We start from the raw sequence: 13,841 nt of genomic DNA on the forward strand, positions 1-13,841 counted from the left end.
CCTTCCTTCCTTCCTTCCTTCCTTCCTTCCTTCCTTCCTTCCTTCCTTCCTTCTCTCCTTCCTTCCTTCCTTCCTTCTCTCCCTCCTTCCTTCCTTCCTTCCTTCTCTCCTTCCTTCCTTCCTTCCTTCCTTCCTTCCTTCCTTCCTTCCTTCCTTCCTTCCTTCCTTCCTTCCCTCCCTCCCTCCCTCCCTCCTTCCTTCCTTCCTTCCTTCCTTCCTTCCTTCCTTCCTTCCTTCCTTCCTTCCTTCCTTCCTTCCTTCCTTCTCTCCTTCCTTCCTTCCTTCCTTCCTTCCTTCCTTCCTTCCTTCCTTCCTTCCTTCCTTCCTTCTCTCCTTCCTTCCTTCCTTCCTTCCTTCCTTCCTTCCTTCCTTCCTTCCTTCCTTCCTTCCTTCCTTCTTCACCGCCTACCCTGTCTCTCTGGGGGAAACTGATCTATATGATTTTGTGACTTTCTCTTTCCATTGATCGGGTATTCCTCCCCTTACCTCCAAATTGAGCTTTGGCCGATCAATTTGCCTTTGTTTTGCCTGACTTCCACCAACAGCCTCTTTCCTTAAGACACTGAAACAGTGTCTCCTATGGTGCATCTACACTGTGGAACTAATGCAGCTTGACACCAGTTCAACTCCCATGGATGCATGCTATGGTAGCCTGGGATTTGTAGCTTGGTCAGGCACCAATATATTTGGGCAGAGAAGGTGAAGTGCCTTTTAAAACTACCACTTGCAGGATTCATAGCACTGAGCCAAGGCACCGAAAGTGAGTTCAAACTATTTATCTATATAGCATCTATCCCAGGCATGGGCAAAGTTGGGACCTCCAGGTGTTTTGGACTTCAACTCCCACCATTCCTGGCCTCGGGCCCCTTCCTTTCCCCCCTCAGCCGCTTAAGCGGCTGAGGGGGGAAAGGAAAGGGCCTGAGGCCAGGAATGGTGGGAGCTGAAGTCCAAAACACCTGGAGGTCCCAACTTTGCCCATGCCTGATCTATCCTGCCTTTCTCTCAACATGGGTCAGCACACAGCATAAGTGAAAACAAAGTGCTGCTAAAAAAGTTGTTATATAAAAGATTATTTTTTTTCCGAAAAACGGTTCAGTAAACTAATGTATTGCAATGACAGTAATTTAAAGCAGCATGGAAGCAGTTTTAAAATATATATAACCATGTGCACAAAAGTACAGTACACCCACCCCATTAATGATCCTTCTGCACAACCCGCGAATTCCCAAACGCCTGTTTAAAGAAAACGCTGGTGGAAGGAGAGAATTTCACTGGAGAAGGTGCCTGAATCTTCTCCAGACAACTCAAGGTGCATCTACACTGTAGAATGAATGCGGTTTGACACCACTTTAACAATTGCGGCTTAATGCTATGGAATCCTGGGAGTTGTACTTTGGTGAGGCATGAACACTCTTTGGCATAAAATAGTGGTTCTCAACCTTCCTAATGCTGTGACCCCTTGATATAGTTCCTCATGTTGTGGTGACCCCCAACCATAAAATTATTTTCATTACTACTTCATAACTCATTTTGCTACTCTTATGAATCATAATGCAAATATCTGATATGCAGGACATACTTTCATTTACAGGACCAAATTTGGCACAAATACCCGATACGCCCAAATTTGAATACTTGTGTGGTGAAATGTTTTCATTTGGGAGTTGTAGTTGCTGGGATTTATAGTTCACCTACAATCAAAGAGTATTCTGAACTCCACCAATGATGGAACTGAACCAAACTTGGTACACAGAACTCCCAACAGAAGATACTGGAAGGGTCTGGTGGGCACTGACCTTGAGTTTTGGAGTTGTAGTTCACCTACATCCAGAGAGCACTGCGGACTGAAACAATTATGGATCTGGACCAAACTTGGTGCAAACACTCAGTATGCCTAAATTTGAACATCTGACTTTGGGGGAAATGGATCTTGAAATTTGGGAGTTATAGTTGTTGGGATTTATAGTTCACCTACAATCAAAGAACACCATGAACACCACCAACGATAGAATTGGGACAAACTTACCACACAGAACCCCTATGGCCAACAGAAAATATTGGTCTTTGGCAACCCCTCTGACACCCCCTCACAACTCCCCCTCAGGGGTCCCAACCACCATTTTAGAAGGCTAAAGGCTTAGTGAAACTACAACTCCCAGGGTCAAATAGCAATGAGCTGTGGCAATTCAAGTGGTGTCACAAGATGCATTCATTCTATAGTGTAACTGCATTCTAGATCTGGCATTTTGGATAGCTAGACCAAAATTTTGGATCTTTGGATAGCTTGTTTCAAGTTGGGACTAAAACACAAAGCAAATTCACTTCTTTGCCATGGTCCAATGGTCCCTTGACCAGAAGTCACCAAAATCCAGAATCTACATGACTCTACATCTCATTTTTTCAGATTTACGATCAGAGAGTTAGATTGACATTCTTCCTACACTCCTTCCACAGAAGGCTGAAAGCATTTTAAAGTCCTGTCCCTTCTGCCTAAACAATGTGTTGGATTTTCTTTGTGCTACCCTTCTTCACAAATAGTTCTGTCTAACCAATGTGCTGGTTTCTTTTAAAAAATTTTAAAAATGGATACATGTTGAGCATATCTTAAATGGGGCCACAAAGTGGAGTCCACGACATGCAAATGTGGAGAAGAGCAAACCGAAGGCTACCTACTATAATGCAGCCTGAGCCCTGCTACATGCACATGGAGGACCTTCTTATAACAACACCAGAGGCACTTCAAGTGGCCAGTTTCTGGTCAAAGGACATTTAGTATAATGTCAAGTTTTTAAACTTTGTGTGTGTTTTAATATACATTACAACTGTACCCTCAGTTTGCTTCTGATACGATAAATAAATCTCGAATCTGGGATTCTGAAATATTTCCAAATCCAAAAATGGGTTGATGTTGATCTACATTGTCATATTATGCAGTGTCAAACCAGCCTGAGATGGTGACACCTTTGCTTTCTGATATTTCGGTATACCCAAACTTTGTTTCATGCACAAGATTATTAAAAATATTGTGTATAAAATTAGCTCCAAGCTATGTATATAAAGTAATTTTGTTTTTAGACTTGGGTCCCAATTCCAGGATCTGTATATATATGCAAATACAGGCATGCCAAAATCAGGAGGAAAAACCAAAACCAAAGCATTTTGCATAGGGGACACTCAGCCAGTAGATTAAACACTGTCGAATCTTCAATTTTTTCTGAATTCTAATTGTATTTGTAATATGTTTAGCCTACCTTGCTCAGGATCTAAATATCCCTAAAGTAGCAGTTTCTATCTGATCTTGGAAGCTAAGTAGGGACAGTCCTAATCAAGACTTGAATGGGAAACTGGAGCTGTAGGCTCCTGGCAAAAACTATCTCCAAATATTCCTTGCCTAAGAAAATGCCTTGCTTCGATTTTTCAGCAGAAAAAAAATATATTCTTGTCAATCTGAGCCCTGCTGTGAAATCTCTTCTGTCAGATGCAGAATGAGCAAAGCTTTCAGTAATAAGGAGTGGGTAGTTAGGTTGGAGGATTTGAGAATCCCCTTAGCTTTTCTATCTCTAGCATTTCCTGGCTCCTGTCACTCACATATTCCCCAGCCTCAGTCTTCAGATCTTTTTTATTTTCTCATTTCCAATATATCTTCCCAGAAGTCAACTGTTCCCCGCAGACCCTGTTCCTTTTGCATTTAAAAATGGAATGCAAAAAGGGGGATTTTGCTGAATGTGCAAAGATTATTCCCAGCATAGGAAGTGGCTGTTCTTGGAATTCTTATTTTTTCACATTATCCAAAATTGTGCAAATACATCTGCCTGAAACATAGCACCATGAGGAAAAAAAACATTTTAATGCAAACAATGCAAGACAAATAGTTTTGAACTTTGTTATTTCTGTGTGCTTCCGATTAATTTCTGACCTATAGCAACTTTAAACCCAATGGGGTTTTCTTGGCAAGGTTTGTTCAGAAAAGGTTTACTGTTGCCTTCCTCTGAGCCTGAGCAAGTGTGGCTTGGCTAAATTCAGCAACAGGTTTAATAGCTGAGACAGGATTTGAACCCAAGTCTCCACACTCGAATGACTATGGCACAAGGTGATTTCTATAACCCTCTTCTTGACAATATACATCCAGAGGAAGTTTGCCGTTGTCTTCCTTTGAGGCTGAGAGAGTTTGACCTGTCCAAGGTCACTGCAGATATACAAACCCAGGTCTCCAGATTTGTAATCCGATGCTCCAAACACTATACCATGTTGGCTTCAGATGTGAACCTAACCTGGCTTTTATCTGCTCTGTTTTGATTTTGGATAATAAATTATTAAAGAAAACCTTCTCAGTTCAAAGAAGGGTGCTTTGTTTTTCCAACATACAATAAATATGTATACCTGTACATCGGTATATGAAAGCACCACTAGTTTGAACACTGCAGTACAACTCTGGAGTTTGAATCCCTGGTTCATCACAGAAACCCTCTAGATGACCTTGGGCAAGATGTGCATTCTTGGCCTCAAAGGAAAGCCAATGCTTCTGGACAAATCTTGCCTAAGAGACTTTAAAAGTGGCTTATGCAACTGCAGGAAAAAGTTGCATCAGTCACTTTTAAAGAGTTGGTGTGCTGTAGTGATTTGAGCACTGAGCACGACTGTGGAGACCAGGGTTTGAATCTCTGTTCGGCTACTGAATTCATCGGAGAACTTGAGCAAGTCACACTCTCTCCGCCTCAAAGGAAGGCAAAAGCAAACCCACGTGAAAACATCTTGTGAAGAAAAAGTTGTGATAGATTTGCATTAGGGTTGCCACAAGTCAGAAACAACAGTATAGAGTAGTAGTGGTGATAAAGCTGGATTGGGACTTTGGTGATCCTGCCTTCTCATTCCCATTCAGCCACATTGAACCCATCACTCTTTCTCAGCTAGACCTACCTTACAGGGCTATGATGAAAATAAATGGGCAGAGGGCAGCTAATATGCTTTGAATTCACTGAAGGAAAGGAAAGAGAAGAAACATTCATCATATGTATTTCCCAACTCCCAAAAGAAGAAGGTTGGCAAGTCAGACTATTAAGCATCACTAGCAATTACAAGATCTGGAATACTAGAGCAGATGACCTTTCGGTCGGACTTGCATAAGTCAACATAAATGCATAAGAGGATTAAAGTTTCGGAGGGACAAAAGTGAAAACAAATAACAATTCTGCACCACAAGGATTTTCTCCTTAATCGTCACCGTCCTTGCATTGCAGACAGTCGGATGCTGAAAATCATTCACACTTAGAACTTTCACAAAATTGTTGAATCATAGAACTGGAAAACATGACAACTCCCTGCCATGCAGGAACCAAACAATCTAAGCACCCTGGACAGATGGCCATCCAGCCTCTGCTTTTGTGTGTGTGTGTCAGGAGCAACTTGAGAAACTGAGTTGCTTCTGGTGTGAGAGAATTGGCTGTCTGCAAGGATATGGCCCAGGGGACGCCCGAATGTTTTTGATGTTTTACCAGCCTTGTGGGAGGCCCCGCATGGAGCTGGAGCTGACAGATGGGAGCTCACCCCACTCCCCAGATTCAAACCACTAACCTTTCAATCAGCAGTCCTGCCAGCACAATGGTTTAACCCATTGCACCACCAGGGGCACCGTAAAATTACATGATTCCATTACATTGAGCTGGAGCTGATAGAGGGAGCTCATCCGTGCTCTCTGCGGGTTGGATTCAAATTGGCAACCGTCAGGTCAGCAACCCAACCTTCAAGTCAACGGTCCTGCCAGCACAAGGGTTTAATCCATTGTGTCTAAAAACCTCTAGAGGAGATTCCACTAGGACTTCCAAAATCTCTTACCATCATGAAGTTTTTCCTAATATTTTGGTGGAATCGCTTTTCTTGTAGTGTGAATCCATGGCTCAATTGTGTCCTAGTCTCCAGAGAAGCATGGTGCAAGCTTCTCCCTCCTCAATGTGGCAGGCTTTAAACTATTTATATGGGTCTCATGTCCTCTTCTCTCAACTTTCTCTTCTCCAAGCTCAACATACCAAGCTCCTTAAGCCACTCTGCATAACATTTGGCTTCCAAGCCTTAGACAATTCTGACTGCCCTTCTCTGGACTCATTCCAGTTTGTCCATCTCCTTGAATGGTAGAAGTTCTGACCAAAGCAGTGGGACAGTGACTCCCTTCCATGTAGATGCAAGGCTCTGTTTGGTGCATCGTAGGACTGCATTGACCTTTTTAGCTGCAGCATGTGGTCTATTATGACTCCCAAATCCCTTTCACGGGGGCTGCTTTCAAGCCAGGTGTCACCCATCCTCTATCTGTACATATCTCCCTATTGAAATTCCATTTTGTACTGCCCTTGTACTAAATTTCTAGATTCCTAAATGTTCAGATGAATGGCATGTTAGAGGTATGGAGACTAAAGGACATTTTCATAGTGGGAGGCCTGAATATTGATTCGTGTGGAATAGTTTTTATTCATGAGGAATTGTCATTTGGACTCATAGCCATATTTCAAGAATACTGGGTTTTTGATTAAGGTTGAAAACTCCTTTTCATGTTGTCGCAGCAGGGCTGAGGACCACATGTTCTCCAATGGACATTGGATTGAAACTCCCATCATTCCCATCCTGATGCTGATGAAGGGTGATGGGAATTGCAGCCCCTTGCATCTGGCCAGCCTTGAGCTACAGGATGGAAATAATAACTCTTTCCAAAAATATCAGCAGTGGGCACCAAAGGACTTCTTCTTCCTGGACAGGAACTCGTCCTCAAGACAATAATGCTGCCCAACAAAGGATTATATTAACAAGCGCCAGCACTTCCTTTAATCTACCCCCGAGCAACGCAGATGGCAAGGAAAAAAGAAAAGAAAAGCACACTCAGGGAAAATGCTGACACACAGCGGAAAAGGGCACAGCAAGTTTTCCTAGGAAAGCTGCATGCCCTTCATGCAGTGGAATTGAAGGACTGGAGTTTACAAAATCTGGCTTTCTCTATGGGAGCTATTTCTATTTTGAGTCATAAATTCAGGAAAGGAAAGGCAGAGGAGAAAGCCACCAATGCCAGGAATCTTCAGCACCTTGTCTCCTTTTGTTGGAGTGCATCTACACTGTAGAATTAATGTAGTTTGATACCACTTTAACTGCTTGGTTTAATGCTGTGGAATCCTGCGAGTTGTAGTTTGGTGAGGCAGAAGTATTATTTGGTGGAGAAGGCTATTATTATCATCATCATCATCATCATCATCATTATTATATTATTACATTATTGACACAACAACATTGTATGACACAGCAAACAAGATCTATATGCTGGATTTCATATCACAAAATCACAAGTCAAACACTTCCGAAGCATCTAGGACTGTGTAATGTATTATTATTATTATTATTATTATTATTATTATTATTATTATTATTATTTTTATTATTATATACTCTGCTTCTTCTCTCCACAAGGAGACTTTTATGACCTTGTCAAACTACCATTGCTCCATAGCACTGAGTCGCAGCAATTAAAGTGGTGTCAAACTGCATTAATACTACAGTGTAGATGCACCCTAGGACAGGTTTGGATCTGGAACATTTTACAGTAGACTCTCAGTTAACTGGTCTCCATAGGGACTGGTAGATATCAGATATTCGTAGTTTCTAGTAGCTTGAGATTTATGGTACTATTAAAAACAGGCCTAACTAATACTATACTCCATACCATAACATACCATAAAAGCAAATAAGAGCAAATAATGACAAACTCAACTTAATGTAACATGATTATACATTTCTGCTAAAATTGATTTTATTTCCATTTTTATTCAAAGTATTTTTCCTTCCATTTTTGCCAGTTGCTTGAGAGTTCCTGTTAATTGTATTTTAATGGGTTGCTGCGAGTTTTCTGGGCTCTATGGCCATGTTCCAGAAGCATTCTCTCCTGAAGTTTTGCCTGCATCTATGGCTTTAATCTTACATGGCAAACTGCCTCAAGTCCCTGATTGGAAGAAAGATAGGATGTAACTTCAATTGAGTGGTTGTGAGCATCTCTGAGTGTGTCTACATTGTAGAATAAATGCAGTTTGACATCACTTTAATTGCCATGCTTTAAAGCTATGGAATCCACTTTGGTGAGGGACCAGCGCTGTGGAGCAGAGAAATCTAGACTTTGTAAAACTACAACTCCCTTGATTCTATCGCTTTGAGACCTGAAACTCTACATGGCATCAAACTGCATTTATTCTGCAGTGTAGATGGCACCTGTACTCTCCCTCTCTCTCCACTTTATGCGTGCAGATTGTCCCAAGATATTTATAATTCTCAGAGGAGTAGCTGAATCTATTTCAGTACAGAAAAGAAAAAGTGCAAAAAAAGGGGGAAAAATAAAAAAACTATCCTCAAAAGAAAAAAGAATGATAAATGTTCTAGGGGAGTTAGTTTTAATGGATGTAAGAGTGGCATAAGCAAGGTATTACAAAAGTTGGTTTGCTGTGAGTTTTCTGGGCTGTATGGCCATGTTCCCGAAGCATTATTTCCTGACGTTTCACCCACATCTATGGCAGGCATCCTTAGAGGTTGTGAGGTACATTTTGGATCTACCTTATGTGGTCGGCATAGACTCCTATCATGCAGTTCAAGCTGTTTTATATGGCAGTGCAGATGCTCATTATAGGAAAACCAACAAAAACTGGTTGAGAACAAACTGGAGTGGAGACTGGTCAGTGTATATCTCAGCTTCCCGAAACTGGGACCAGTACAAATCACATGAGGAAACCAAGAATTCAATGAAATTGGACTTGCTCTGGGAGTTGCAGTTTACTGCTGGAGAAGGTTAAAGCTCTTGTAAAACTGCAATTCCTAGCATTCCATACCCTTGAGCCATGGCAGTTCAAGCAGTGCCAAACTGCATCCGTTCTACAGTGTGGTTGCACTCCAAAGACACTCATTGCTCAGCTTTCATGGCCAGAATCACTGGGTTGCTGTGAGTTTTCTGGGCTGTAAGGCCTATTGATGGATTTTACCAATCGACAACTAGAAACAAGAGAATCATAGAAGAGGGAGGACAACTGGTAGAAGTATACCTGTGATTGTTGTATGTTTTCTGGGCTGTATGGCTATGTTCCAGAAGCATTCTCCCCTGACGTTTCACCCACATCTATGGCAGGCATCCTCAAAGATTGTGGGGTCTTGTGTGTTTTCTGGACTGTACAGCCTGGAAAACACACAACATGGTCATACAGCCCGGAAAACACACAACAATCCTGTGATTCCAGCCATGAAAGCCATTGACAACACATTGGGAGGTCTGTTGAAAGTGAACACCTCCCCACACCTCCTAACAAAGGAGGCCAGCAAACACCTCCTAATAAAGGATTCCCTTGGGCAGGAAGCAGCCAGGCTTTGAATCTGCAAGGCCATTCAATGCCAATCAAGGTGATCAACTGCAACATTCACACTTGCCTCAAACAGATAAGAGTTCTTTCTCCCACCCTGGATATAATAAACCCAACTTGTCTAGTTTCCAACATAACCCCCAACCTCTGAGGATGCCTGCCATAGATGTGGGGGAAACGTCAGGAGAGAATGCTTCTGGAACATGGAAAACTTACAGCAAACCCTGGGAGTTGCAACTTACTGCTAGAGAAGATTAGGTAAAGGTAAAGGTATTCCTCTGACGTTAAGTCCAGTCGTGTCCGACTCCAGGGGTTGGTGCTCATCTCCATTTCTAAGCCGAAGAGCTGGCGTTGTCCACAGACGTCTCCAAGGTCATTTGGCTGGCATGACTGCATGGAGCGCCGTTAGGATTAAGAGAAGGTTAGGTAAAGGTAAAGGTTTCCCCTGACATTAAGTCCAGTCGTGTCTGACTCTGGGGTTTGGTGCTCATCTCCATTTCTAAGCCGAAAAGCCGGCGTTGTCCATAACACCTCCAAGGTCATGACTGCATGGAGCGCCGTTACCTTCCCGCCGGAGCGGTACCTATTGATCTACTCACATTTGCGTGTTTTCGAACTGCTAGGTTGGCAGGAGCTGGGGCTAACAGCGGGCGCTCATTCCGCCCCCTGGATTTGAACCTGGGACCTTTTGGTCTGCAAGTTCAGCAGCTCAGTGCTTTAACACACTTCGTCACTGGGGCTACAAGAGAAGGTTAAAAAGGTAAAGGTTTTCCCCTGATGTGAAGTCCGGTCATGTCCGACTCTGTGGGTTGGTGCTCTTCTCCATATCTAAGCCAACGAGCCAGTGTTGTCCGTAGACACCTCCAAGGTCATGTGGCTGGCATGACTGCATGGAGCGCCATTAGATTTAAGAGAAGGTTAGGTGAAGGTAAAGGTTTTCCCCTGATGTTAAGTCCAGTCGTGACCAACTCTGGGGGTTGGTGCTTATCTCCATTTCTAAGCCCAAGAGCCAGCGTTGTCCGTAGACACCTCCAAGGTCATGTGGCCGGCATGACTGCATGGAGCCCTTGTAAAACTGCAGTTCCTAGGATCACATAACCTTGAACCATGGCAGTTCAAGCGGTGCCAAATTTGCATCCATTCTACAGTGTGGTTGCACTCCCAAGACACTCCTTGCACACATTGGAATTATAGGGTTGTTGTATGTTTTCCGGGCTGGAAATAGAGTTTATGCAGGCTTCTTTGTGGGTGAGATGGCCACTTTCCTGCCTACATTGTGCTTGGAAGGCTCATCCCATTTGGGAAGCTTTGCAGGATGGTGGATGGAAAGGGTCTTTTGCTCTTCCCTTGAAAAGAGCTGCAAGTTGGCCAAATGCAAAAAGGACGAGGAAGCAGCAATGTTGGATTTCGCTGTGCAAGCATCCCCCGGGGTCCTTGTTCCCGGAGACTCTTTGTTGCCCTTCCTGGCTCCATGGCTGAGGCCCCCTCCCCCTCCAGCCCTCTTTGTGAGGGTCACCAAGACCTCCCCCCTCCTTCTTCCGTCCAGATTTCCCCAAAGGAAAAGGGGAAAGCGGTTCACACGTTGTTCCCCAAGCAGACAGACCTTGGGAAGGTCGATTCCTGCTCAAGGAAATCGGGAGAGATTGCCCACTTTGGGGTCCGCCCCGCAGACAATGATTTTAGGACATTCAGAGCAAAGACCCTCCCCTCTCCCTCCTTGCTCTCTTAAAGGGGCCGCTTTTTCTTGGCTTGAGAAAGGAAAGCACTCATCAAGGAAGGGCATAAAGGGGGGGGGGGGTGTAGGTTCATTAGCTCTCGTTTCTGAATCCGATTGAATCAGAAACACTATGATTCCTCCACCCTGTAAAGAATGAAAGTGGGAACTACACTGGCACCTTGTTATGATTTTCCCCAACCCCAAAGCAAGTAGATATGGACTGGATGGCCCATGAGGTCTCTTCCAACTCTACTATTCTATGATTCTGTGATCCGCTCCCTATTGTGCTCAGATTCACTTTCCTTTATTTAGGAAACTCTCTCTTCTGATTACAGAGGACACAACCTGAAGCTAACACAACTTCCTAATAATACAGCTGGAAGGCAAGTGAAGCCCTTTTATTCCTCTTTATTTCACATACCAGAAAGTCCTCCACAGGCCTCTCTACCCTATTGCCACGTCCACGCGAGGTTCTGTCTCCCGTGGACACAATACGAAATCCGCAATAATAAAATAGGGTTTGAAGTGAACCTCCTTTCTCCCAGATACACATTTTGTGCGACCTACCCCCTCCCCTTATTCATCACCCCACGAGCGACCCCTTCACCCCCAAGTCCACGCGAGAACACAGCTGAGGTCCCAGTGAATCCCAAAAGGATCAAACTGCAGGTTCTGTGGGGATCATTCTTTCATATTCTCCCTTTTATTCACACATTGTCCCATCTGCTATTCCTTCAGTGGTCTCCCGACCCCATTGCCTCGTCCACTCGAGATTCTATCTCCCGTTGATACAATAATAAAATAGGGTTTCAAGTGGACCCCCTTTCTCCCCGACCCCAAAGGCTCAGGATGTCTATTGTGTTAGACCCATTTATTCACACCTAGCGACTCCTTCACCCCCTCTTCCACGCGAGGACACAATTGAGGTCCCAGTGTGCCTCAAAAGGATCAATCTGATACAATATTCTCCCTTTTATTCACACATTGTCCCATCAGCTACTCCTTCACGGGTATTTCCCCTTCTTCCCCACTTCCACGCGAGAACACAATCGGAATCCAAATAACTCTTTTTCCCTGACCTCAAAGGCTCAGGATACCCATTGTGTGAGACCTCCCCCCAATTCACACGTAGCGACTCCTTCACCCCCACTTCCACGCGAGAGCAAAGTGGAGGTCCCAGCGAACCCTAAAAGGATTGCACTGCTATGATATTCTCCCTTTTCTTCATATATTGTCCCACCTTCATTGGTGTCTCCTCCACTTAACCCACTTCCACGCGAGAACACACTCGGGATCCAAAGAACCCCTTTCTCCCTAACCCCAAAGGCTCAGGATGCCCATTGTGTGAGACCACCCCCTTATTCACACTTAGCCACTCCTTCACCCTTACTTCCACGCGAGAACACAGTGAAGGTCCCAGTGAACCCCAAAAAGATCGATCTGCTAGAATATTCTCCCTTTTATTCACGCATTGTCCCACCAACTACTCCTTCACGGGTGTCTCCCCACCTAACCCACTTCCACGCGAGAACACAGTAGAGGTCCCAGTGAACCCCATAAGGATCGCTCTGCTAGAATATTCTCCCTTTTATTCACGCATTGTCCCACCAACTACTCCTTCACGGGTGTCTCCCCACCTAACCCACTTCAACGCGAGAACACAGTAGAGGTCCCAGTGAACCCCAAAAGGTGTAATAGTCTCCCTTTTATTCACACATTGTCCCACTTTCACTGATGTCTCCACCACCTTCCCCACTTCCACGCGAGAACACACTCGGGATCCAAAGAACCCAATTTCTTCCGGACCGCAAAGCCGCAAGCTGTCAGTTCTGTGGATCTCTCTCATAATTGTCTCTGCTTCATGCCCACATTTACGGTCGCCACGTCCACGCGAGATTCTCCCTTCCCCCCTTTCAGACAAAAAGAAAGCACCCAGTTGGGGTCCGAGCGAGCCCCTTTCTCCCCATTATCCTCACCCTCCACTTCCACCCACACCACGGACCCACGCACACATTCCGCGTCCGCCTACCCATCTCTGCGGGCTCGGCGCCCCCCAGCCTGGCTCCGGAGGGCAGCTCTGGGTAGGAAGTTTCCAAGGGGTGGTAGACGGGGGTTTCGCCTTCCTCCTCCTCCTCCTCCTCCTCCTCCTCCTCTCCGTCCTCCTCCTCTTCCTCCTCGTCTTGGCCCGCTCCGCCTTGGAAGGCGTCGGCTTTGGTCTTCTTGACCAGGAAGGAGCGCGGCATCTTGGCGGCCCGGAGGTTTCAGCACTTTGGAGAGCTCCGCCGACGAGGACTTGCTCCGGGAGGGAGGGGGAGGGGAGGGGGCGGGGCCGGAAGGACGGGGAGGAGGGAAAGAGGGGAGGGGCTTCTCCCTCGGAGGAATCGCTGAGGTCAGCACCAGCATCGCCTTTGATGTCTTTCTATGCAAGGGGGGATATGGGGGGCTCAACAGCCCCTGGATCAATGTGTTGTCGAAGGCTTTCATGGCCGGGATCACAGCGTTGTTGTGTGTATTCCGGGCTGTATGGCCATGTTCAGGAAGCATTCTCTCCTGACATTTTGCCCACATCTATGGCAGGCATCCTCAGAGGCTGGGTGGTATGGAGAAACTAAGCAAGGAAGGTTTATATATATATATATCTGTGGAAAGTCCAGGGTGCGAGAAGAACCCTTTGTTCAGAATGCTTAACCACTCCAACAATTATCATGTCAGACTATTTATTTATTTATGTATTTACAGCATTTATATTCCGCCCT

General features: G+C 44.9%; 1 protein-coding gene across 1 annotated transcript in view; it reads right to left on the reverse strand.

The window, feature by feature from the left end:
• Positions 1-13,375, reverse strand: part of scrt2 (scratch family transcriptional repressor 2) — a 36,834-nt gene extending 23,459 nt beyond the window's left edge. The window contains exon 1 of the mRNA XM_062979108.1: positions 13,115-13,375. Coding sequence (XP_062835178.1) covers positions 13,115-13,328 — 214 coding nt within the window. The 5' untranslated portion in view covers positions 13,329-13,375. The remainder of the gene's footprint in view (positions 1-13,114) is intronic.
• Between the last annotated feature and the right edge of the window lie 466 nt (positions 13,376-13,841).

The sequence above is a fragment of the Anolis carolinensis genome, chromosome 4 (assembly GCF_035594765.1).
Source record: "Anolis carolinensis isolate JA03-04 chromosome 4, rAnoCar3.1.pri, whole genome shotgun sequence".
Taxonomy (NCBI): domain Eukaryota; kingdom Metazoa; phylum Chordata; class Lepidosauria; order Squamata; family Dactyloidae; genus Anolis; species Anolis carolinensis.